At 46.1% G+C, this 27,267-nt stretch overlaps 1 protein-coding gene across 5 annotated transcripts; it reads left to right on the forward strand.

Moving 5' to 3' along the window:
• Positions 1 to 2,268: 2,268 nt before the first annotated feature.
• On the forward strand, positions 2,269 to 27,267 carry ZBTB8B (zinc finger and BTB domain containing 8B). Of its 5 annotated transcripts, none has more exons than XM_027582882.2 (4): positions 2,269 to 2,566; positions 8,662 to 9,698; positions 21,177 to 21,355; positions 24,753 to 27,267. In XM_027582882.2, exons 2-4 carry the CDS (start codon positions 8,744 to 8,746, stop codon positions 25,068 to 25,070), a joined length of 1,452 nt encoding a protein of 483 aa, XP_027438683.2. In that variant the 5' UTR covers positions 2,269 to 2,566; positions 8,662 to 8,743; the 3' UTR covers positions 25,071 to 27,267. The 5 variants fall into 5 exon arrangements, with proteins under 5 accessions (XP_027438683.2, XP_027438665.2, XP_027438693.2 ...); XM_027582864.2 differs by having other exon boundaries at positions 8,704 to 9,698; XM_027582892.2 differs by having other exon boundaries at positions 8,704 to 9,698; positions 21,279 to 21,355.

Genomic DNA, 27,267 nt, shown 5'->3' on the forward strand with positions numbered 1-27,267 from the left:
ACCTAACATAGCCACCAAATCAGATCACTTTGTTAGATCACCATTTATTTATTATTTTTTAATGAACACATGTTTTACTTGTTTCAGGGGTACAGGTCTGTGATTTATCAGTCTTACACAACACCCAGTGCTCACCATGGCACATACCCTCCCCAATGTCCATCACCCAGCCACCCCATTCCCCCACCCCCCACCCCTCCAGCAACCCTCAGTTTGTTTCCTGAGATTAAGAGTCTCTTATGGTTTCTCTCCTTCTCTGGTTTCGTCTTGTTTCATTTTTTCCTCTCTCCCCCTATGATCCTCTGCCTTGTTTCTTAAATTCCGTATATCAGTGAGATCATATGATAGTTGTCTTTCTCTGACTGATTTATTTTGCTTAGCATAATAATACCCTCTAGTTCCACTCATGTCCTTGCAAATGGCAAGATTTCATTTTTTGATGGCTGCATAATATTCCATTACACACACACACACACACACACACACACACATCTTCTTTATCCAGTCATCTGTGGATGGACATCTGGGCTCTTTCCATAGTTTAGCTATTGTGGACATTGTTGCTATAAACATTGTAGTGCAGGTGCCCCTTCGGATTACCACATTTGTATCTTTGGGGTAAATACCCAGTAGTGCAATTGCTGGGTCATAGGGTAGCTCTATTTTCAACTTTTTGAGGAACCTCCCTACTGTTTTCCAGAGTGGCTGCACCAGCTTGCATTCCCACCAACAGTGTAGGAGGGTTCCCCTTTCTCCGCATCCTCGCCAACATCTGTTGTTTCCTGATTTGTTAATTTTAGCCATTCTGACTGGTATGAGGTGCTATCTCACTGAGGTTTTGATTTGTATTTCCCTGAACCCAAGTGATGTTGAGCACTTTTTCATGGATTACGAACTTGTTTTAATTCTTTGCCATGCACTTCATTTATTCTCTTTGTTTAGTTGTTTACTTGTTTATTGGCCATCTTCCCCTAGTTATGGGTTGAACTGCACTCCCCTCCATTCCTGTGTTGAAGTCCTAACCCCCAACACCTCAGAATGTGATATTATTTGGGAAACAGGATTGTTGCAAATGTAATAATTAGTTAGTACGAGGTTGTACTAAGGACGCCTGGGTGGCTTAGTCGGTGAAGCGTCTGCCTTCAGCTCAGGTCATGATCCTGGGGTCCTGGGATCAAGTCCTGCATCAGGCTCCCTGTTCAGCTGGGAGCCTGCTTCTCCCTCTCCCTCTGCTGCTCTCCCCACTTGAGCTATCCCTCTGACAAATAAATAAATGAAAATCTTTAAAAAAAAAAAGACAAGGTTGTACTAGAGTGGAGAGAACCCCTAATCCAATACGACTGGTGACTTTATATAAAGGGAAATCTACACACAGAGATATATACAGGGAGAAACCTTGTGGACACGAAGACCGCATCTACAGGCCCGGGAGAGAGGGCTGGAACAGATCCTCCCTTCAGAGCCCTCAAAAGGAACCAACCCTGCTCCCACACCTTGACTTCTACTTCTTCTCCTTCTCCTTTTTAAGATTTTATTTATCTATTTGACAGAGAGAGAACGAGAGCAGGAACACAAGCAGGGGGAGTGGGGGAGGGAGAAGCAGGCTTCCCGCGGAGCAGGGAGCCCGATGTGGGGCTCGATGTGGGGCTCGATGTGGGGCTCGATGTGGGGCTCGATGTGGGGCTCGATGTGGGGCTCGATCCCAGGACCCTGGGATCATGACCTGAGCCGAAGGCAGATGCTTAACAACTGAGCCACCCAGGCGCCCCCACACCTTGACTTCTAACCTCCAGGGCTGCGAGACAATGAATTTCTGCTGTTTAAGCCAGTTTGTAATATTTTTGATACAGCAGCCCCAGGAAATTTGATACACCCCCTAAGAGAACTCAGCTCCCCGTGGATGGCAAGCTGGTTTGTCTGGTTCACAGCTGTCCCACAACAGGCTTGTGTTGTTACTGAGCACCAGGTACACCGCTATCTAACCGTTTCACTTGTGTTCGTGAACCTGAAAGTTTTTCAAGGGAAGAGAGCGTTGCGGTGTTCAATAAAAACCTGTTGAGTGGATGAAACCATTTCCCTCATTTCCAGAATTTCTGCGGAGCGCCGGCCAGTGAAATGTGTGTGGACTGATAGGTCAGAGCTCTTATTCTCCAGGCCGCTTTAATGTGCACAACGTGCTTTCAGCTCTCCGGACAAAGACACCGATACTTCGCAGGTCCCTCAAGTGGGACTCAGAGAACCCAGCCGAGCTCCAGCCTTCTGCAAGCGCCGGTCCTTGGTATCTCGGTACTTGTAGTTTTGTCCACTATATCTTTGCCCAGGCAACGAACGCTGAGACCACAACTCCCGTCACCGCGCGAGCACTGGCGCCGTCAGAGCGCAGCCTCCGGAGGGGGCGCGGGCGCCATTGACTAACCTGCAGGCCGAAGGGCCCGCCTTCCTAAGCCCAGGAGCCCCTGTGATTGGTCAGCTGCCTCGCCTCTCATAGAGGGGGCGACAGGTGAATGAAAGGGGGGCGTGTCGGTGCGCGGGGCTCGGCGGCCGCGCGGCTGGATCCCGCTGAAAGGTGAGAGCCGAGAAGTGGGTTCGCGCTGCAGCTTTCATTGGTTTGGGGAGGATTCGGGGCTCCCCAGGAGGTCGGCCTTGGATGGAGGGAGCGGGCAGGGAACTCCCCTCTCGGTGGGCCTCCTTTGGACCTCCCGGCCCTGGCTACTCCCGAGACCCCCGCCGCGCGAACCTGAGCTGGATGACCGACCCTCCCTCCCCTCCAGCTTGGGGAAGGGTGGTGTGGCGCGGCGGCAGCTGTCCCCCCTTCCCTGGCATTGGACTGTCCCCCCCGTCGTCCAGCTGTGTGGTCCTGGCGTCCGCCCATTGCGATGGTGCCGGTGGGCGAGGGCTCGGCCAGACTGGGGCAGTGCTCACCGCAGCGATGGTCACTTTGTCCGCAGGAGGCCACGGGAGGGGCAAGGCCCCAGTTCCCCACCCTGGAGCCAAAGACCGGCCCAGTAACTAGTTCCCGTGATCTCTGCAGGGTCGTCTGGCTCTGGAAGGGGGCGGGGGGAATCCCCTTTTCTTGGGAGCAGTTTAGCAGGTGAACCGAAGATGCAGTTGACCCTGAAATTTTTTCGGTGGAATTGGAAACTCTTCTCCTGTGTCGTTCCCTTCCACTCCATGCGTTGGGAGAGGAGTGACTTCCCCAACCCTTCGGGGAGTCAGGTTGGCATAGTGTTTAGCATGTCAACTCTGGAATCAAACCAATTTTGGTTCCAATCCCAGCTTGGGCATGTTAGCTATAAATTTGGGAACCTCAATTTCCTCCCCTGAAAAAGAGAGTACAACGATTATATCTACTGCATTGGGTTATTGTGAGATAAAACTTAATGCTTGTAAGATACTTCTTACAGTGCCCCATGAGGAGAGGTATTCAGTAAATGCTAGCAATTGAGCAGGTTTTTTTTTTTTTTAAGATTTTATTTATTTATTTTAGAGAGCGAAAGAGAGAGAGAGAGAGAGAGAGAGAGAGAGAGAGAGAGCGCATGAGCAATGAGGAGGAGCAGAAGGGGAGGAAGTGGGAGGGGGAAAGAATCTCAGGCTGACTCTGTGTGGAACACTGAGTGGAGCTGGACCAGGGGCTCCATTGATCTCACCACCCTGAAATCATGACCTGAGCCGGAAACCAGTAGTTTAATGCTTAACCAACTGAGCCACTCAGATGCGCACCCCCACCTTTTTTTTTTTTTATTAGGTTTTCATTATTCTCAAGTTGGTAAGACTGAAGGAGTCTTGTCAGAGTTTGGTGGAATTCATCGCTGGTTTTGGTGCCTGAATGAAGACAGTTGTGGGATCTGGGTAGGAATCCCTGGGGAATGTGGGAGTGTGTTGCAGGTGGTAGTGTTGGCATCTGCTCTCTCCTGGAGGACATGCACTGTAGTTGGTTCATTTTTCTATTCCTGGCATCTTCCTTGTATGTAGCTAGTCACTGTTGAATTGAACTGGAACAGTGAGAGGGCTTGGGGGGGGTGGTCCCTGCCAGAGTGTGGATAAATGTACTTCTGACAGCAGTATACCCAAAGAGCTTCTTTCCAAGGAGAAAAAGTGTCCCAGGGATGCAGGATGCTGAAGGCAAGTGATATGAATAATGATTTCCACAGTATATGCCAAGTATAGGCTTGGGGACAGACTTGCAAAGTTAGGGAGTATTTATATGACCCAGTAGAATCTAGATTATTTACAGCGAGAAAGCCAAAGGAGATGGGTTTTGGGTACTATTTCTGGAAAGGAGTATCTTCCAGTGAAAGATAGAAGTGCCCTGGGAGGGGCGCCTGGGTGGCTCAGTCGTTCATTAAGCATCTGCCTTCAGCTTGGGTCATGATCCCAGGGTCCTGGGATCAAGCCCCGCATCCAGCTCCTTGCTCAGCAGGGAGCCTGCTTCTCCCTCTCCCACTCCCCCTGTTTGTTTTCCCTCTCTAGCTGTCTCTCTCTCTCTCTAAGAGAAAGAAAGAAAGAAAGAAAGAAAGAAAGAAAGAAAGAAAGAAAGAAAGAAAGAAAGAAAGAAGGAAAGAATGGAAGAAAGAAAAGAAGAAGGAAGGAAGGAAGAAGGAAGGAAGAAGGAAGGAAGGAAGGAAGGAAGGAAGAAAGAAAGGAAGAAAGAAGTGCCCTGGGAGAAGGCCCTGTAGATAAAACCATTCTTCAGGCTAAGAGTTGTTGTGCCTACACTGGTTTATCTCCCTGGTTTGCCAACTACCTTATCCCTCTGCCCCTCTTCCTTTCCCCCCTTTGTTTAAAAAGAAAAAATGAAAGCAGTACATACACATAGTAAAACACCCTAACAGTACAGAAAGTTTGAAAATGAAAAGTGAAAGTCCCTCTACACATCTCTTACCCTTAATTCTTCTTCTCAAGTATATCTGCTATTAACTCTTGCTTGTATAACCTAATGGGGGAAAATCATGCATATGTGGATGGGATTATACAGTACATTTTGTTTTGCATCTTGCCTTTTTCTCTTAATATATCTTGGTGACCTTTCAATAATGAACACATACAACTCTAGCTCATTAAAAACGTGGTTGCATAGTATTCACCTGTGTGATTGTACCTCATTGATTTAACTTGTCCCCCATTGGTGGACATTCAGATTATTTTTACTTTCGCACTAGTACAAAAACCTGGTGAATGGACATCTCTGAACTTGTAATTTGATGTTTTTTGACAACACATCCTAAAGGGTAAATTTTTACGTTGAAATTTCTGGGACAAAAGAAATGTGCGTTTTTAAAAGTTTTACATTTAATATTTAAACTTTTTTTAATTTTTGAGAGAGAGAAAGAGAGCACGCACATGAGCGGGAAGGGGAGCAGGGGCAGAGGGAGAAGGAGAGAGAGAGAATCTTAAGCAGGCTCCACTCCAGAGCCAACTAGGGGTTTGACGCATGGCTTGATCTCGCAACCCTGAGATCATGACCTGAGCCAAAATCAAGAGTAGATACTTAACCGACTGAGCCACCCAGGCGCCCCAAAAGAAATGTGCATTTTAAGTTTTAATAAATATTGCCAAATTCCTATCTAAAATGGTATTCCAGATTATATCCACATCAACATTGGATTTTAGCACATTGAAAAATGTGATTTTACCAGTCTGATAGATTTTCTTTCAGTTCTTTTTTTTTTTTTTAAAGATTTTATTTATCTGAGAGAGAGAGAGAATGAACAGGATGGGGAGGAGCAGAGGGAGAGGGAGAAGCAGACTTTCCGCTGAGCAGGGAGCCTGACCCCAGGACCCTGGGATCATGACCTGAGCCTGAGGCAGATGCTTAACCGCTTAACCGACTAAGCCACCCAGGTGCTAAGCCACCCAGGTGCCGCTTTCTTTCAGTTCTAAAGAAAAGTAGAGTGTGATATTGAAATGTTGCATTTTCCTATATCTCATTTTTCCCTTCATAGTCTGATAGCCAAAGGCAATGGCAGGAACTGCCTGGAAGGCTTGGTTGGAGCAGTCAGAAGAGGTGGGAATGACAGTGAAACCTTAGTCCTGTGACAACTTTCAGGGTTGATATTTTTGGGAATTGTGCAGATATCTGACAGTTCTCTACCTTTCTGAACCAAATGTTAATTTTAACTACTTTGGATAAAAAAAATTCCAGAAATTATGACATAACTTCCTTGACTTTAAAATGAATATAAACAGATAAGAATCATCTTGATGACTTAGGCCCATCGATGATAGCCCCAGGCTATAATTTAGTGCTGTCCTTAGGCCATTTTGAATATGTAGGAGCATTTAATATGCTTAGCTACATGACCTCAGGCTGAAATTTTGAAAAAATTCCTGGATCTGTTTTTTAAATAACTTTTTTACCTTTTCCCAGCTGTCAGTTCTTACCTTTGTCAGTTTACTTGCTTAGAGACACTCCTTCACTTCTCTCCCTGATTGGTTGTCTAGTTTCTAAACTTAATGCATCACTTGCTATAAATACGTAGAAAGTAGGTGTGGACGGCCACTCAATAAGGTTGTTGATGGTCTTCGATGAATCTAGTCTGTGCAGTTAGTATATAGACTTTGGGGAGTCTGTTTTGCCAGTGGGAGGGCCCTTTTTTTGGGGAGGGAGTGTCTGATTTCTGGCTAGGTGAGGTATTGTTGTGTTGCATTTATAGAAAGGAAGAGTGCTAAGGAGTTGGTTGTGGTTGGCAGCTCTAACTAGGCCTTTTGTGATTCCAGTAGAGGGAGATGATGTACTTGGTTGTAGAAACTTCTCTGTGCTCCATGGGTCAGTATGGAAAAGGGGTAGTGGATGGATTGTTACCGAAGCCCAAGTTCGGCTGCTTGTTGCTCAAGAGGCCAATACTCAAGAGAGGAGCCCAGCCACCTGGGGAGAAGGCGGACTCTTGTCCAAAAGCCAACTCCGAGGTTTCTGCCTGGCCCAGGGATTTTTAAAGGGGTTTAATCAGTTAAGGGAGTACGGTGGGCTTTGACATTTCTTGATGATGTGCGGCTCAATGATGCTAGCTACAGAATTATCTCAGCACACAGAGGTTGTGCAAGAAGGTCTGGCTCCTGGCTACCCTGGGGCTGTGCAAGAGTACTCTGATCTTTCTGCAAAGGAGGGCAAGGTCTACAGATGAGGTCAGTACAGTCATTTGTGTGACCTTAAAAAAGAAAAATGTTTTGTTAAAAGATTGCCAGGCTAATCAGAAAGCTGAGGCGGCTTCAAACAGACTTGCTGGCCTCTGTGGCCTGGGAAAGTTCTGGTCCTTCATTTTCCAAGGCCAGTGGTCTGCAAATCTCAAAGAAAGCAAATTAGTTCGTGTACAGATCAAGGGCCTTAGGTCAGTAAGCAAGGGGTTGTGTTAACTTGAAGCAAGTTAACCCTTACTGTCACAGGATGGCTCTGTGGTTTGTGTGATGGGAAAAGATTGAGGCGAGAGCTCAGAGAAGAAGGTCAGCATCTGTCTTTCTCACCAGCAGAAGGGTTTTAAACTTGATTTATACCTGTTCTACTTAGCAGTTAAGAAAGGAGTCTTCCTTTGTCCTTAGCCAACCTACTTTGTCCAAAGCACTCTGCCAGCTGCTATGGGGGGTAGCAAATGAGATAAGACATGGCTCATGCCTTCAAAGGCTTGGAGTCCACTGACAGACAAGGGCCAGGACATAAAATTCGATGGAGTGAACCAAGGGTAGTGGAGTCCATCAGTTGGGAGTCTCTCATTCGTAAGAGATAGAAAACCCAACTCAGACCAGCTAAGGCAAAAAGAGACTTAATTGGCTTCTGGCCCAGCATGAACTGGGGCTCAGAGGGTGTCCCTGGGCTCCATTTTTTGCTCCTGCCTGAGCTAGACTGTTATCTTTGTCGGACTGGTTCCCCTGGTGGTGAGACAGGGACATCCTACATGCCCACAGAGTAGACAGTGCTCTTTTTTGGAACCTTCGGTAAACCTGTATTGCTTTTCATTGCTCTGACCAAGCCACATGGCCATTTCTGAGCTAATCACTGCACTCAGAAGGTGGGATGCCTTGATTGTGTTAGCCTCTGTTTATACATAGAGCCTGGGGATGGCACCAGCTTGATGCAAAACACCTTGGCCAAAAATGGGGGAAGGGTGGATCTCTCAAAGCCAGAATGGGCACTAAAAACATAAGAATGATGACTGTATGCTGGCTAGCCCAAGAATCCACCATGCTTCCATGAAGGGATGATAATAGGGGTGTGCTGAGACAGGCGAGTATGGTCTCCAAGTTCCGTGTCAGGATTGAGCTGTAAGTATTAGATTTGGGTATTATCTATATTCTGAGTCTTGAGGAAAGTATAGTGTAGGCATAAAAGCAGGAACTCCAGGGGATAACTGACCTGGTTTTGAGTCCTGGCTGTTACAGCTGGGTCATCTCCTACCTTCTCTAAGTCTCAATTTCCTTATTAGAAATATGGGGACAGTTTTATCATCGGGTTTTTATAAAAATTTATTGAGAGCTTCCATGTAAAACGCTATGTACTATGCCACGTGCAGTTTGTTTGGTTGTTTTTGTTGTTTTTCATATCTTAACCCCATTGGACCACCTCTGATTTTTGTTAGATCCCAAAATAGCCCATATCATAAAGACACTATTGAACTGGTGTTTTGGGAAGAATGAAAAAGAAAAATTAAAACTGAACATCTTATTTGTAAGGTTGGGATCGGTGAATTAACTGGAAAAAAAAAATCTTGGCAGAGATACAGGCCACTCCAGAGAAGCAGCAGCTGGTGGAGAAATGGAGATGCAATCCTATTATGCCAAGCTCTTGGGGGAGTTGAATGAACAGCGAAAGAGGGACTTTTTCTGTGACTGCAGCATCATTGTGGAAGGGCGGATCTTCAAGGCCCACAGGAACATTCTGTTTGCCAACAGTGGCTACTTCCGAGCCCTGCTCATTCACTACATCCAGGACAGCGGGCGGCCTAGCACCGCCTCGCTGGACATTGTCACGTCCGACGCCTTCTCCACCATCTTAGACTTCCTGTACTCTGGGAAGCTGGATCTGTGCGGGGAGAACGTGATTGAAGTTATGTCAGCGGCCAGCTACCTGCAGATGAATGATGTGGTGAACTTCTGCAAGACGTACATCAGGTCGTCCCTCGATATCTGCCGGAAGATGGAGAAGGAGGCAGCTGCGGTGGCGGTGGCCATGGGGGCTCACCAGGTTGACAGTGGAAGCCCCAGTTCAGGCAGGGAAGGGACCTCCTGTGATACCAAGAGCTTGGCCTCCTTGGCAGCCAAGGGAGAAGAGAATGTGGACTGTCTGAGAGAGTCCCCTTGCACTGACTGCCGGGGCTGCCACCCGCTGGGACTGGTGGTGAAGGACCGCCAGGGCTGTGGCCCAGCTGACGGTGACCTCTCTATTCTGCCCAAACAGATAGAGCCCAAGGTGGAGTTTGAGGCCGACGAGGTGGAGGTGGAGGGTGGTGAGCCGCTGCAGCCTTATGCCGCCCCATTCAGCCTGGCCCGCGTGGCCGAGGCTTTGCCCGGTGGCCAGGCTGTGGACTTGGCCTACAGTAACTACCACGTGAAGCAATTCCTGGAGGCACTCCTGCGCAACAGTGCTGTCCCCAGCAAAGATGATGCGGACCATCACTTTTCTCGGAGTTTGGAGGGAAGACCAGATGGTGCAGGAGGAACCATGAGTTCCATGATGGATGTCCAGACTGACTGGTATGGAGAGGACTCAGGTGAGCTCCATGAGCATTCAGCATCTCTGCCGGTCCTTTAGCATGCACACCTGGGCCTCTTTGGCTCCTATCATCATGATCATTGTCATTGTCACTGCCATTACCGTCACTGTCATCTCCACCACCATCATTACTACCACATTACCACCACCCCCACCAAGCGGTGGTCATTGAGCACCTGCTGTGTGCGGGGCATTGTCTCTTCCTCTATGGTAGTATTTTACCTCTACAACTAGAGTGTAAGCATGCTGAGGGCAGTCTGAAGACGTGGAGAGAACCTACTGTCTTCTACTAATAAGCAGTGGGACTTGGGTTAAATCAGTCAGTCTCTTTGAAGCCATTTTGTTCAGGAGATAATCATCCCTGCCTTGCCTTTATCACAGGGTTAAGGACCAAATGAGAAGGTTCTCAGAATTTTTTCTCACGTATGATCATATATTCCAGACAGGTAAGAAATTGATACTTCTCTGTGTCAGCCATGGTGCCCAGCACATGGTCGACAGGCACGTAGTGTGTCATGGTCAATGGTGCTACCTACTTGAGAATATCTAAAATGAGTTGGCATTTGGCTTTATGTGAGTAAGTTTCTTATATCCTTTGGTAGGCTTTTTTTTTTCTTTTAATAATTAATGTTGATAACTCCAAAGACATGTGTGTTTTAATTAAATCATCAACCTTAAACTAGCTTTTATATCAAATATTTTCCTTTGGTAGGCTTTTGTGTTTTAAGAGAACTTGGTTGTTTCCCTGAACAACTCTGAGAGATGAGTTGACATGACTAACTCCTCTTAACAGGTGGGGTAATTGTGTTGTAAAATGTCTTGTAGGAGATTGAAATAGACTTGGCTGCCACCTTACTGATGAAAGTACCCTATAGCTTCCAGAACTTCAAGCCAAGAAATTAATGAATCCCAGTTTAAATTCACCCTTCAATACTGAGCAGTGAAAGTATTTTAGATAAGGGAGATCAGCCACTTTTATTTGTTATTAAATGGCTGTCTTGAGACATTTAATTTCATTTTTTAAGGCAAGAACACTCTGTATGTCTGATTAAAACTAGGCTTGAAAACTCGAAAATGCTGTTTCCAATCCTCAGGGACACTGGCTTACCCAGCATTTAGAAGGTAGTGGCTGTTTTCACGAACACACCGTGGGAATGGGTTGAAATCTCATTTCCGTGCATAATAGCACTTCACAGACGGTGACCACCCTTTCACACCCATTAGACCCTCATGAATTTGGCAGAAGAGTGTGGAGAAACTGAGACCCACAAGGGTTTGGTGAATTTCCTAAGAGTGCAGAGCTAAAACAAGAAACCTGGGCTGCCTTCATTTCATTCAAACGAACTGTGCAGGCAGCACAAATGAATAGAGGATTTCAGTGCCACGAGTTTATCTTTCAACCCCTCTGCCTGTAAGCACAAGCATCAAGAAATAATAATGCAGCCCAACTCCATCTTCATTCAAGTCCTGTCTGTCTACCTGTCTGTCAAGTCAGGTTTCCAACTAGATGGTGCTGTGGACAAGGCAGCCATCCTGGCCCCTGGCCATGCCTGTTGTCTGCCAAGTTTTGATCCCATTCACATGGCTCCTGGGTAAATTTATTCCAAATGCCAAGGCACAGAGTAGGACTGATGTGTTTGGTCATTCATTTATTTGCTCAAATATTTGAGGACCTTCCTGGTAAAGATACAAAGATAGTCAGACATGGATCCAGCCCTCAAAGAGCTGGTGGTGTCTTAGAGGAGGTAAGGTATGTGTCATTGGCATCACATGAAAGAAAGACAGTAGGACTGGAAGACAGATGGAGGTGTGGCTTTCCCAGTGGTCCAAAAGCAGACCTGGCTTCTGCCTGGGAGATCAGGGAGGCATTATGAAAGTGGCATCCGAGGGTAGGAAGAGGAGAGAAATTGATGGGAGTCAGATTATGGAAAACCTTAAATGCTAAGAGGTGAGGTTTTGTCTGTAGGCACAGGGGAATTTTTTGGTAGTTACTGAGCTTGGGAGGAGGCAGGTTCTGTGCTTGGGGGAGATTAATTTGGCCTTACCACCAGATGGCGTGGAGATGGGAGACAAGGGCAGGGAGACAGCCAGGAGGGTGTCGTGGTAATTCTGTATCCACATTGCTCACATCTGACGTAAGCAGACACGGTCAGGTCATAAGGTCCTCCTATCAGCCCTCCTCCCCCAGACCTCCCAACCCCAGCTCCAGCACCTCCCACTGCTTCTTGGAAGGTTCCTCTGCAGTGGCTACCTCCACTGTTTTACTTCCTACTCTTTTCTCAGCCCACTGCAGGCTGGCTTCTGCCCCCTGCACTCCATCTACCCTGCTGCCATGAGGTCAGCCACGCATTTCTAGAGCCAATCCAATGAGTGGTTTTCAGGTCTTATCTTACTTGGCCTCTCTCAGTAGTTGACTCTGCCCTTTCTCTCCTTCTTGAAATTCTATCTTCCTCTGGCTTCTGACACCACGGGTACCCATTGCTCTGACCTCCGCCCATTCCTTTCCAGTCTCATCATGGGGTCATTTAATGCCAGTGTGTCCAGTGTTCCATCATTGGCTTGCTTCTTCAACATCTTATCATTCCTGCCCATTCATTCATTCATTAATCAGTTTGTTCTCTGTATTTATAGATCTGATTCTGCTTTTTGTTTGCTTATTCATTTGTTTTTTATTTTTTTATTTTCATTTATTTATTTTATTTATTTATTTATTTATTCATGAGAGACAGAGAGAGAGAGAGAGAGAGAGGCAGAGGGAGAAGCAGGCTCCCAAGGAGCAGGGAGCCCAGTGCGGGACTCGATCCCAGGATCCTGGGATCATGACCTGAGCCGAAGGCAGATGCTTAACCATCTGAGCCACCCAGGCGCCCTCATTTGTTTTTTAGATTCCACATATGAGGGAAATCATATGGTATTTGTCTTTCTCAGTCTGACTTATTTCACTTAGCATAATACCCTCTAGGTCCATCCATGTTGTTACAAATGACAAGATCTCATCCTTTTTTATGGCTGAGTAATATTCCATTGTGTGTGTGTGTGTGTGTGTGTGTGTGTGTGTGTGTGCGCGCGCGCGCGCACGTGCGTGCACGTATGCGCACACGCACTTTACATCACATCTTCTTTATTTATCCATCTGTCAATGGACACAGGCTGCTTCCATATCTTAGCTATTATAAATAATGCTGCAATAAACATAGGGGTCCATATATCTTTTCAAATTAGTATTTTTGTTTTCTTTGGGTAAATTCCCCAAAGTGGAATTTGAGAGACCTCTATACTGTTTTCCACAGTGGCTGTACCACTTGGCATTCCCACCAACAGTGCATGAGGTTTCCTTTTTATTCACATCCTTGCCAACACTTGTTATTTCTTTTTGATTCTAGCCATTCTGACAGGTGTAAGGTGATATCTCATCGTAGTGTTGATTTGTATTTTCCTGATGATTAGTGATGTTAAGCACCTTTTCATATGTCTGTTGGCCATTCTGTATGTCTTCTTTGGAAAAGTGTGTCTATTCAAGTCTTCTGCCTATTTTTTAATCAGATTGTTGGGTTTTTTTTTAGATTTTATTTATTTATTAAGAGAGAGAGTGAGCATGAGCAGGGGGGAGGGTAAAGGGAGGGGGAGAAGCAGACTCCCTGCTGAGCAAGGAGCCCAATGTGGGACTTGATCCCAGGACCCTGGGATCATGACCTGAGCCGAAGGCAGACACTTAACCAACTGAGCCACCTAGGCGCCGCAATCAGATTGTTTTTATGGTGTTGAATTGTTTAAGTTCTTTATATATTTTGAATATTCACCCCTTATCGGGTTTGTCAGTTGCAAATACCTTCTCCCATTCAGTAGATTGCCTTTATTTTGTTTTGTTGATGGTTTCCTTTACTGCACAAAAGCTTTTTTTTAAAGACATCTTTTTTTTTCTTTTTTAAAATATTTTATTTATTCATTTGACAGATAGACACAGAGAGAGAGGGAACACAATCAGGGAGAGTGGGAGAGAGAGAAGCAGGCTTCCTGCCAAGCAGAGAACCCGATGCAGCGCTCGATCCCAGGACCCTGTGATCATGACCTGAGCAGAAGGCAGACGCTTAACGACTGAGCCACCCAGGCGCCCTGCACAAAAGCTTTTTATTTTGATGTAGTCCCAATAGTTTATTTTTGCTTTTGTTTTTTTTAAAGATTTTATTTATTTATTTGAGAGAGAGAGAGAATGAGAGAGAGAGAGAGAGCATGAGAGGGTCAGAGGGAGAAGCAGACTCCCTGCTGAGCAGGGAGCCCAACGCGGGACTTGATTCCGGGACTCCAGGATCATGACCTGAGCCGAAGGCAGTCACTTAACCAACTGAGCCACCCAGGCACCCCAATTTTCGCTTTTGTTTTCCCTGCCATAGGAGACATATCTAGAAAAATGTTGCTATGACCGATGTCAGAGAAATTACTGCCTGTGTTCTCCTCTAGGATTTTTATGGTTTCAGGTCTCACATTTAGTTCTTCAATCCATTTTGAGTTTGTTTTTGTTTGTGGTGTTAGAAAGTGGTCCAGTTTCATTTTTCTGCATGTACCTGTTCAGTTTTCCCAGCATCGTTTGTTGAAGAGACTGTCTTTTCCCATTTGTATATTCTTGCCTCCTTTTTCATAGATTAATAGACCATATAAGCATGGGTTTATTTCTGGGCTCTCTATTCTGTTCCATTGATCTATGTCTCCATTCATTCAATCATTTAACAAATATTTATTGAGCACTTACTATATGCCAAGCACTGTTCATTGGAGTGAACAAAAGGCAGTCCTTGTCCTCATGGAGCTGACATTCCAAATCAGGGAGACAGACAATAAACATATAAGTAAGTATATAACATGAAGAAGAACTAAAGCAGGGGAGAGGTTGATAGTGAAGGAGATGCAATTTTATTTAGTGTTGACAAGGAAGGCCTTTCTAACAAGTTACCTTTGGGCAGAAACTGCAAGGGAGGAAGAGAGCAAACTGCAAGGTAAATCAGGGAGAAGAACATTCTGGGCAGAAGGAAGAGCAAGGTGCAAAGGCCCAGGTGCAGGTCACAGTTGGCAAGTGAACTAGAGGAACAGCAGGATGCTGCTGAGGCTGGAGTGGAGTGGGTGTGGCAGAGTGCTAGGGGATGAGGTTAGAGAGTTTGGTTGAGGGCAGACCAGGTGGGGCCCTGAAGGCCATGAGAAGACCTTTGGGTCTTCCTCTGAGAAGGGACACCACTAGAGGGTCTCAGCCGAGAGTTCTTGAAGTGACATATCTTAAAAGCATTCATGTGGGTAGTGTATGCCATAACCTCCAGAGTGGTTTTCTTGGATAGGACTCTACTGCCTCTCAGGGTCGAACCCACCAGATTTCCTAATGGCTTGTATGAGTGGTATGAGAAAAAGAGAAGTTAAGGGTGACCCTCTGGCTTTTAGCTGGAGCAGCTGACTTAAACATGTTACGTTTGTGATGCCTCTTGGATCTTCAGGTGGAGATGTTCACTAAGCAGTTGCATCCTGTATGCTTGGGGTTCCGGGGGGAAATCACAGCTGAGCTCTACATTTGGGAGTCATTAATGGGTCCATGGAATTTGAAATTTATATATCCCATGAACTTATGGCTGTAGAAGGAGAAGGTAAGAGATTTACTCATTGCGCCCTGGGGAACTCCAGCATGTAGAGGTTAGGCAAATAGGGCCCAGTAAAAGAGACCAGGAGGGGGCAGGCAGGGAGGTAGGAGGAGAATAGAGAGTGATGGGTACTAGGAGGAGAAAATGTTTCAGGAAAAAGGAGAAATTGACTATATCCAGGACTACATGTAGGCAGAGTGAGAACTGATCATTTGGGGAGGTCATTGGCGGGCTTGACAAGAGTAGTGTTGATGAAGTGGGAGGCAAGAGACCAGAGGGCTTGAAACAGAGCTGGGGAAATAGAGGTGAAGACAGTGAGTATTGATGCTTCTTTCAAGCATATTTGCTGTGAAGGGGACAGAGAAATGCATCAGTAGCTGAAGGGGCATATGAGGTCAAGGTTTTTATGAAGGTGGAGGATCTAAAAGCGTGTTTGTTTACTGGTGGGAATGATCCAGGAGAGAGGAGGCTAACTGGGTAGAAGAGAGAGGGACAGTTGATAGAGCGAGGGCAGACGGGGTCCCTGTCCAAGTGGTGGGGATGGTCTGGCTCTGCATGTGAGGAAGCACATTCGTTCATAGGAACAGGAGTGGAAGCAGACTGTATGTGTTCATGGGGGAGCTTGGGGGTGGCTGGGAGCATGTGGAGGTTCTCTTCTGATTGCTTCTCATCAGGTAAAGAAGCAAGGATAGGGGCACCTGTGTGGCTCAGATGGTTAAGCATCTGCCTTCTGCTCAGGTCATGATCTCAGGGTCCTGGAACTGAGTCCCACATCGGGCTCCCTGCTCAGGGGGAGCCTGCTTCTCCCTCTGCCTCTGCCTCTCCCTCTCCCCGCTCTGCTCATGCTCGCTCTCTCTCTCAAATGAATAAATAAAATTAAAAACAAAACAAAACAAAACAAGGACAGGGGAAAGGGAGGAGACAGTGGGGGGCGGAGACCTGAGCAGAGGGAGGGTATGGAACGGTCCCCGAGGAGAGTGGGAGAGAGTGAGCCAGGGAAATAGCTGGGTTTTTTTTTGTTTTTAGATTTTATTTATTTGACACAGAGAGAGAAATCACAAGTAGGCAGAGCGCAGGCAGAGGGAGTCCCTGACTGAGTCCCTGACGGAGCCACCCAGGTGCCCCATATTTTGGGTTCTTGGGCAGATATTAGTGCTCAGAGGGTGATGGTTAGATGGATTCGAAGTGAGACCAGAACACAGTGGTGTATTTTTCACCAGTGACGTTAATTTGTCTTGTTTCAGGTATGGAATGGGCACAGATTTGTGTTTAACCAGAATTTAGGTTTAGCCAGGTGAACACAGAGGAAGAGAGAAGACCCAGGCAGTTAAGGATGGATGTGAAAGAGTGATTTCAGTGATGGATTGTGGGCACTAAACTGGGGAAGGAGAGGCATGAGGCCCCAAGGAGATGAAGGACAGTAAAATGGCGGCATAGTCCATGGTGTGGTTCTAACCGAGAAGGGACACTTAGGGGGTGAGCTGGAAAGATACAAGATAGTGGTTGGGAAGTGGGATGCTTGATATGTAGGCTGTGGAACAAATGCAGTTATTGGAAATATCTAGGTATGGGGCCATGATTCTCCCTCTCAACTATACACTAGGCAGAGTGTTTTAAAAATCTGATGCTTGGGATAGAGATTGGACATCAGTTTTGTTTTGTTTTGTTTTTTTAAGTTTCCCAGGTGATTCTAATATGCAGGTGGGGTTGAGAGCTCTTGGTCTAGGACGGGATAGCTGAGGTGGGGTGGAGAACAAGGTCTTTGGAGGAAAGGAGGTCAAGGAACAGAGAGGCCAGGGTGTTGGAAGGGTCATTTGCGGTACTCACACCAAGAGTTATGCCGGGAGTTGTATTTGAAGGCAATGTGATCAAATCTCCACAGAATGAGGAGGTGACCTCAGGGCTCCGGGAGGACTGTAATGAGATATAGCTGTACTATCATTCGATGCCGTGAGCTTCCAAAGATCTTAAGGTTTTTGAGGATGGAGGGAGGGACAGTGGTCTGGAGATGACAGTGAAGCACGAGGGGGATCCTACTCACCTCCAACTCAGAGGTGTCACGGCGATGGGGTAAGGGAAGCAGGGTGCTCCGGGAAAGGCCAGGCCTTAATTAAAGCAACCACTCCAATTTCCTGAAGATTCTTAAAACTGTATTCTTCCCTCCTGTGCCTAAGCTCCAGATTTATCTAACCCAGATATGCCCCTCATGGATGCTCTGGGCCGCCCCAAACATAGTAAAATCCAAACTGAACCTGTCATTCCTCTAGTACCTGCTTTTCCTCCTGTGTTCCCTACCTCGGTTTATTCCACCATCATCCATCAGGTCAGCTAACCCACAATCTCTGTCATTTTGAATCTTCTCTTTCCCTTCTTAACCTCCCACGTGTGGTCATCAAGTGCTGTCCATTTTACCTCACATGGGTATCCCCTCTCCACCTGGGTCCCTGCTTTAGTTCATGACATTTCTCATCCTCTCTCACTGTACTTCCCACCTTTAATATTGCCTCTCTTCAGTCCTTCCCCTACAAGGTTCCTGGAGGGCGCAGTCAGTTAAGCGACCCACTCTTGGTTTTGGCTCCGGTCGTGGTCTCAGGGTCGTGAGATACCTCCACAACGGGCTCTGCCTTTCCTGTGGAGTCTGCATGAGACTCCCTGTCCCTCTCCCTCTGCCCCTCCCGCCCTGCACTCTTTCTTCCTCAAATAAATAAATACATCTTTGAAAAAAATTAAAAAGAAAAATCCTTCCCCTGTACTGTCTTCTGAGGGATCTTTCAAAACTCAGATCTGACCCCATGTACTTCCCCTCCTTAAAATTCTAGCCGCTTACAGAATAAAGTCCAAGTTCCTGAACATGTCAGAATCATGAGGGCAGGATTTTTATCTTTTCCGTTCACTGCTCTATCCCCAGGGCCTAGGACATAGACCGACATTTAACAGATGCTCAGTATAAATTTGTTGAATAAATGATTGACCATGACCTTCACAGTCTGGTTCTCGGCCCTTCTGCAGCCTCATTTCTCATCCCCCCCTCCCCTCTGCTTTATATTCTGTTTTCTTATTTACCTCTATGCCTAAGCATGCGTTATTTCTCTGAGGTACCTTTCTTTTTTTTTTTTTTTAAAGATTTTATTTATTTATTTGAGAGAGAGAGAGAGAGAATGAGAGAGAGAGAGAGAGCATGAGAGGGGGTAGGGTCAGAGGAAGAAGCAGACTCCCTGCTGAGCAGGGAGCCCAATGTGGGACTCGATCCCGGGACTCCAGGATCATGACCTGAGCCGAAGGCAGTCGCCCAACCAACTGAGCCACCCAGGCGCCCCTGAGATACATTTCTCTGTCTTGAACTCCTGATGAACTCCTATTCATCCTTTAAAACCTTGCTCAAAGATCACTTCTCCTGTGAAATCTTCTCTGAACTCCTAGAGTGAATTCATTACTTCCTTGTCTATGTTTCTTCATCACTTTGAACTTTGCACGTGTTACATTATATTGTGTGAATTTGTTTACATGTCTTTCTTTCCTGCCAGACTTAACTTCTTGAGGGAAGAAATGGGTGTCTTGGTAAAGGTGGACCTTATTAAGAGTGTCTGGCATGTTAATAGGCATTCAAATGAATGGTTTTATTGGTGAGATCAGACCATGAGAGAGGAAGGAAAGTGTTGTGGTAATTCTTACTTTTCTTTTTTTTTTTTTTAAAGATTATTTATTTATTTATTTATTTATTTGAGAGAGAGAATGAGAGACAGAGAGCACGAGAGGGAAGAGGGTCAGAGGGAGAAGCAGACTCCCTGCTGAGCAGGGAGCCCGATGTGGGACTCAAGCCCGGGACTCCAGGATCATGACCTGAGCTGAAGGCAGTCGCTTAACCAACTGAGCCACCCAGGCGCCCTAATTCTTACTTTTCTGATGGAGATAGAGTTAACAGTTGGTTTTTCTGGGGACTAATGCTGGGCCCATTTGACTTAATGTTTTTGTAGATAATTGAGAGAAAAGGTAAAGTCTAATGCCAGGCTGGTGCGGCTAGATGGCAAGAAGATTCCACAACACCAGAGGAGTGAGCAAGAGACTGGATCTCAGTCCCAGTGTGCTCAGTGACAAAATAATCCAACATACGTATGTAGCGATGAGCCAAGAGCTGCTGCTTTATTGTAGGAAACAGGTTTTGAAGTCACTATAGATGATGCAGAATGTTAGGCATTATCAGGCTGGGAACTTGAAACCAGAGAAAATAACCTCCACCCTTGGGTTGGGTTGTGTTGGGAATGATGTTGGGTTCTCACTTGGGATTCGGCTTGCCAAACTTTTGGCAGCACCTCCGAAAAGATAAAGCCCAGGTAGGTGTCCTGGGAAGGTCCCAGAGAAAAGGAGTTACTACAGTATTGAGAAAAACCACAGAGCCTGGGCTTCTTCATTGATAAAGAAACACCAAGGAGAGGGTGATGGTGACAAAAACGGCTGACATTCATGAGCTCTTACCATGTGCAAGGTGCTGTGCTGTAGGTATTACTTCATTTCATTCTTACCACAATCCTTTAAGGTGGGAACTGTTATCATCCCTATTTTACAGATGAGAAAATTGAGGCACAGAAAAGTTAAGGGAGATGTCCAAAGTCATACGGCTGGTAAATGGTGGAGCAGGACCTTGAACTCAGATTTCAATGCCTGGAAAGCCTGAGTCACTAGTGCCTTCCTGTATGATGTGAGATGACCAAAGTCTATAAAATCCTGAAGGGTGTACATAGAGGGGACACATCTTGGAGTGCTGCAGTGAGGGTAACTCAGGAAACTTGAACAGTTTTTGTATATGGGGGGGATAATCGTGTTGTCACCTTAATGGTTGTACGAGCAAGGTAGGAAAAAAAACAAAGAGTTGGAAGAAGATTTAAGTGAATCCCTGGATGTTTGAGGATTTCAGATCTATAGAGTTAATACGAATTCCAGCTGAGGGTGTACATCGCAGTACACATCTTCTGTGCATGCCTGGAAGCTCTTCTTAGGCACTCCTGTCATAGAAAGGATAGATCCTGATCCAGGGGTCTGATTCATCATCACAGAGGGTTCCAAATTTTTGAGGGTCATGAAGTCAATTCAGGAGGTCATTGTTGATCAGTTCAGGCTGCCACAGCAGAAATACCCCAGATTGAGTGGCTTAAATAACAGAGATTTGTTTTCTCGCAGTTCTGGAGGCTCAGAGTACAAGATCAAGATGCTGGTAGGGTTGTTTTCTTCCTGGCTCACGATCTACTACCTTCTTGCTGGTCCTCACATGGCCTTTCGTCTGTGCATGAACAGAGAGAGAATGAGACCTCTGGTGTCCCTCGGATTCTAAGGACACCAGTCCTATCAGATTAGGGCTCCACCCTTATGACCTCATTTAACCTTAATTTACCTCCCTATCTCCAAAAATAGTCACCTTGGAGGTTAGGGCTTCACTGTATGAATTTTGGGGGGATGCAATTCAGTCTGTAACAGGGTCTCCATCAGCACTGCCTTAAAGTGAAATCAGAGACAATAGACACTGTCAGAGTAAGTGTTATTTTGGGAAGCTTTTCCAGTTATCCCCTTGAAGACATGTGAATTCTGAGGTTGTAATATAACCTGTGTCTCTAACTGCGAGCCATAGAGAAGTTTAAAAGCTGGTACCATATGTCATTCCTTGCAGCCTTATATCAGAAGCCCACTTTACCCTCTGGCTGATTGGGAGCCAGACAGAGACTTGGAATTTGTAGTGTCTTGCTCTTAGCTGGTGGTAAAGATGATGTCCTCCCTCTGGATCCGGACTGGCAGAATTCCCCAGGTCCCGATCACCTTTCGGAGGGTGGCCATTGTCACTGATGCTTACAACCCATTTGGTTCCCCAGGTGACGTGCTGGTGGTCCCCATCAAGCTCCACAAGTGTCCTTTTTGTCCTTACACTGCCAAACAGAAGGGCATCCTTAAGCGGCATATCCGCTCGCACACAGGTGAGCGGCCCTACCCCTGTGAGACCTGCGGCAAGAGGTTCACGCGACAGGAGCACCTGCGGAGTCATGCCCTGAGTGTAAGTATCTGGGCTGGAAAATCTCTGGTGGTGAGGGCAGAGGGGATGGAGGGGAGGGGGCTCCTGACATTTGTCTAATGCAAGGGTGAACCAGCCTGCCTTTTACTTCTCTGTCCACTGGAGTATTTTCAGAGAATTTTAAACATGTATTTCTACTAAATTAAAGCTGGGTTGGTGGCACTTAGAGAAAGTTAAAACTTATGTAAGAGACTAGTTTTCTTAGACTCAAGAAAGTTTGTTTTTTGGTTTGGTTTTTTTTAGATTTTATTTATTTGACAGAGAGAGCACGAGAGAGCACAAGCAGGGGCAGCTGCAGAGGGAGAGAGAGAGAGAGAGAGAGAGAAGCAGGCTCCCCACTGAGCAGGGAGCCCGATGCGGGGCTCGATCCGAGAACCCTGGGATTGTGACCTGAGCTGAAGGCAGCTGCTTAACTGACTGAGCCACCCAGGCGCCCCCAACTCAAGAAAGTTTAGATCCTGGTCGGGGATGGTTGTCATAAGGCAGAGAACAATGGGGTGTAGACAGGGGATTGTGGGTCTGTTCTCACCGGTGTGATGCCAAAGGTGAGAAAAGTGCATCCTTAGTTTTCCACCCAACCCCAGTACCTGGATGTGGGGAAAGCATGTGCCACCCTTTCTAAGGCTACCTGTGGGCAGCAAAGAGGACTCCAGACCCAGGGGACCTCCCCTCCCACTGGCTTCCCCCTGCGATTCTGTCTCCCATGTGAGTGATTAATTCCCACCAGCTAAGAGGCGTTCAGGCCATTTAGGAAGGCATTGTATTTAAGATCATCTTTGAGCAAGGCAATCAGTCTTTAGAAAATCAAACATAAAAATGGTTTGGACTTCAGAGGACACTATCAAGAATGTGAGAACCCACAGAATGGGAGAAAATACTAGTGAATCATTTATCTGCTAAGGATCTAGTAACCAGAATATACAAAGAACTCTTTCAGTTCAACAATAAAAGACAAATAACCAAATTAAACAATGGATGTGAACAGACATTTCTCCAAAGAAGATACACAATGTCCAATAAGAACATGAAAAGATGCTCAACATCACTAGTCATTAGGAAAATGCAGATCAAAGCCAACAGTGAGATACCACTTCAGACACACTAGGATTGTTATCACCAAAAAGCAAGTAATAACGAAGTGTTGGCAAGGATGTGGAGGAATTAGAACATTCATACACTGCTGGTGGGAATATAAAATGGTGCAGCCACTGTGGAAAACAATCTGGTGGTTCTTCAAAAAGTTAAGCATAAAATTACCATAGACACCAGCAATTCTATATCTAAGTATATACCCAAGAGAACTGAAAACGTACATTCTCACAAAACACATCTGCACACAAAGGTTCATTGCAGCATTATTCCTATAGCCAAAAAGTGGAAACAACCCAAGTGTCCATCAACTGATGCATGAATAAACAAATTGTGGCCTATCCATACCATGGACCCTCATTCAGCCATAACATGGAATGCAGTTCTGATACATGCTACAATGTGGATGAACCTTAAAAGCATTACACCACGTGAAAGAAGCCAGTCACAAAAGGCCACATCTTGTATGATTTCCTTGATAAGAAATACATAAGATGGGCAGACCCATGGAGATAGAGTAGATCAGTGGTTACCAGGGGCTAAGAGGCTGGCGAATGGGAGGGGGGTGGCTGTTATTAGGCACCTGATTTCTTTCTGGGGTGATGAAAATGTTCTGGAACTAGATGGTGGTGATAGTTGCACAACCTGGTGAATATACTAAAAACCACTACATTGTATGCTTTTATTTATTTATTTTATTCTTTTCATTTATTTGAGAGAAAGAGAATGAGAGGCAGAGAGCATGAGAAGGAGGAGGGTCAGAGGGAGAAGCGGACTCCCCACCGAGCAGGGAGCCGGAGGCGGGACTCGATCCCAGGACTCCAGGATCATGACCCGAGCTGAAGGCAGTCACTTAACTGACTGAGCCACCCAGGCGCCCAAATTGTACGCTTTTCAAAAGTGAGTTTTGTGGTATGTGAATTGTGGTTTTGAAAGAATCCAGATTTAAGTTAAGTACAAGGTTACTGGCCATCTCCACTCTCAGGGCTGGCCCCAGCACCCCTGTCTGAGAATGGCCTCTTCTCATAGCCTCAAGTTTTTGTCTGTCTTTTCTTCCCCCCCAAATTGTATCTCCAGTCTGTCTTGGCAGCAGTAGGTTCCTGGTACCCCGGAGATAGTTTACTGGTTGGAATCTTTATTCCCTCTATTTTTCCATGTTATAAAAGGTCCAGTCTACCGCAGCCCGAAGAGGTGGTTTTCAAAGGCCCTGTCAGGTTGCAAAGGTCATGGACATAGCCAGGTTGGCTAAGGGTTTAGTGTAGAAAGCCTAGGAGACGCCCTGGAGGCATTTGGCCAGGATGTAGTGGCAGCCCCAGTGAGCTGAGTGTTGTGTCATTGGCTGTTGTCCTCTGTCATTTGTCTCTTGTGTGCACCCTGCATCCGGAGCTCTCCACAGGAGAGACTTCGGTTCACAGAGCCCCTGTGGGCTGGAGCTCCTGAAGAGGGCGCACATTAGATAGATCCGTATGCAGAGGGGCCCTGGGGCTACTGCCCTAAGGAGGAACTGCGTGGGGTAGGAGATCAGGTTCTTCTAGTTTGCAAAGTGCTTCTCATAGGTAAGGAAAGCATTTATCGAAAAAGAGGTAAGGACGGAGAAGATACCATCTAGGAAGTCGGCCTCCCTAATAACTGGACAATCCCAGGTACGTAAAAAGCCACAGCTAAAATCCTCAAGCATTCCCTGAAGGCCCTTTCTATGCCAGGCATAGTTTTTTAGTAACAAATGTGACAGAGAACATGAATGAGGATAGCCCCTGCCTTCTTGGAGCTTATTATAGTCTAGGGAATTTACTAACCATTTGTTAGAAATTCAACAAAGGCGGCGGGGGGGGGGGGGGGGGGGGGGGGGGGGCGCCTGGGTGGCTCAGTGGGTTAAGTGACCGGCTCTTGATTCGGCTCAGGTCATGATCTCAGGGTTGTGGGACTGAGCCCCGAGTGGGGTTCTGTGCTCAGCACAGAGTCTCCGTGAGATTCTCTCTCTTCTTCTACCTCTGCCCCTCCCCCTGCTCACTCTAAATAAATAAACAAATAAAATCTTTTTAAAAATTCAACAAAGGAAGGAGGATAGGCGAGAATGTATATCTGGGGACCTAAGCTGGCCCAGAGCCTCTGCGAAGACTGCCTTCAGAGGCATTAATAGCCGGACAAAAGACTTGGCGATGGGGAGGCGGCACGTTCCTCACCTGCCCGATGGCCTTGGGGCGGAAGCACCTTGGTGAGGCGGCGGCTGTGGCGGGGGGCGGGGGGGGGGGGGCGGGGGGTTTTTTACTGTGTCCGCGTGTGATTTCAGGTGCACAGATCCAACCGTCCAATCATCTGCAAGGGCTGCAGAAGAACCTTCACGAGTCACCTGTCCCAGGGCCTGCGGCGCTTCGGGTTGTGTGACAACTGCACCTGTGTTACCGACACACATGACGAGGAGGACGAGCTGATGCCCGTCAACCTTAGCCTGGTGGAGGCTTCGTCGGAAAGCCAAGAAAAGAGTGACACGGACAATGACTGGCCAATCTACGTGGAGTCTGGTGAGGAAAACGACCCCGCCGGAGAGGATTCTGATGGCAGACGGCAAATTCAGCCCTACTCGTTGGATCGAGAGACACTTACGTAGCAGTAAATTTGGTGGGGGAGAGGTTTTAGAATCGGTTATTGCTCATTCTGCGTTCGAAAGCCGCCATTTGTCCAATTTTGTGGAACCCCGAGAGGAACATTTTTTTCACCATTCCTCTACTTGCATTTTTGTTAGATTACATAGCGAAGGTTGGATCTTGTGAGTCGAAGGACTAATGACTGCTTAGTGGAATGCCCTTGGTTTCAGAGGGCTTTGCTGAGTTAATTCTGAGTGAGTCAAGGCTGGCCCCAAGGCTCCCCATTCTTCCTGTGGTGCACCCAGACTCTGGTTCGGAGAAAGATAAGAAAATCTCCGTGCTTGTTTTCACATTGTCTCACATCTACATTCCTTTCTTGTCAGCCTTTTTCTCTGTAAAGGTGGGCAAGAATAGCTTGAGACCAGTCTCCCTCTTGCCAAGCCTCTCCTAATGGATTCCATATTTTAGTTTTCTGGTGAAGTCTTCATGACATCAGGTAGGCAGGGATGTTCAGCTGCATGATTGTAAAGGTACTTTCTAACTCTAAGGCTGCAGTTCTAATGGCTGGGAGTATTTATGTGCACACACACATGGAAATGAACTGAGAGGCTCCTGGGGTACTCTGACTTGCCCAGTTGTATTAAACTTTAGGTTAGCCCTGGGAAGGGAGCCTGTGAGCCCAGGTCTGGGCGGTTTCCCTGTCTGGTTTGGTATTTGACAATTCTACACACACAGATCACCTGTTTTGTGATCATAAAACAAGTCATTTGGGCGAAATTCAAAATACTCCTGCTTTTCCAGCCATTTTCCAGAGTCGCTGTTGTGGAGCGTGGAAATATAGCCACTGCTGAGTTTTCTGCTTTGATTATGAATAGAGCTTTAATTGGAGGGAAAGTGCAAGCCTATATGAACAAGTTGTATTTCTAAATTGTTTACCTTTTAAAATACCCTCTGGAGGGAAAGAGAAGGTTGGTAGAAGAACAGGTTTTTAAAACCATTCTGCTTTTCACCCACTTTGCAGCCATGTGGTTATTCTAACGGAAGAGGCTATACTTTAAAAGACCGAAGAGCAGGAAATATTAGGGATTAAAGATATTTAAGGCACTTTCATAATTTTGTCTTATGTTAAAGTATACAAAATGGGCTTTAAAGGAAATCACTTTTTCTTCCTTTTCAAAAGGTGGCAAAACCCCCTTTCTTTCTGCCTCCTGAACAAAAAGCCAATAAAAAACATTAGAAATTGGTTTGTGAGTGTTAGTCATTGGAGTTCAAAAGGTGTTTAAACCATACTCCTCAATAGAAGTGAGAACTCTAGAATAGTGTTACTCAAACTGTGACCCCCAGACAGCTGGCCTGTGAATTCTTTGATACCAATCCACACAGTAGGACCACCTGTTGGCCTGCAGTAGGTTAGAAATTTTAAAATGGTCTTTTGCCACAGATAGTTTGAAAATTATTGTTCTAAATCAAGAGTAACAAACTGGAAATTATCAAGGACCAGAAACACTTTTCATTCCTGAAATGGAAATATTAGTTAGCTATTCTTTTCAAGGAGGGATCTTAGCAAAAGGGAAATCTAACTGGTTGTGTATAAGGTGTACTTTGCAAGGAGTTTTGTTTGATATTTTTGCTCTGTTTAAATTATTTCTAGTGTTTTTTTTTTTATTTTTTATTTTTAAGTAATCTTCACACCCAACATGGGGCTCAAACTCACAACCCTGAGATCAAGGGTCGCATGCTCCACTGACTGAGCCAGCCAGGTGCCCCATTTCTAGTGTTTTAATGTGACTTTTCTACCTCACAGTTCAACTTCTCTGCCCACTTTCTCTGGTAGAGGAACGATCCTCCTCAGTGACTCTATGACCTGATCATATCGCTGGGTGCAAAGTAAATTTACATTAGCAATTTCACTAAGATGGTGACTTTCACCTGGGGGTGATTTTGTCCCCCAGAGGACATTTGGCAATGTCTGGAGACAGTCTCAATTGTTACAACTCAGGACAGGGTGCTGCCGGCATCTGGATAGGTTGCTGCTAAACATCCTACAGTGCATAGGACGGCCCCTTAGAACAAAGAATTATCTAGTCCAAAATGTCAAGTATATCAAGGTTGAGAAACCTGACCATAAGATAAAGTAAGATATTTAAAAAAATTTTTTTTTAAGTTTTTATTTACTTATTTGACAGAGACACAGTGAGAGAGGGAACACAAGCAGGGGGA

Source organism: Zalophus californianus, chromosome 4 (genome assembly GCF_009762305.2).
Source record: "Zalophus californianus isolate mZalCal1 chromosome 4, mZalCal1.pri.v2, whole genome shotgun sequence".
In the NCBI taxonomy this organism is placed as follows: domain Eukaryota; kingdom Metazoa; phylum Chordata; class Mammalia; order Carnivora; family Otariidae; genus Zalophus; species Zalophus californianus.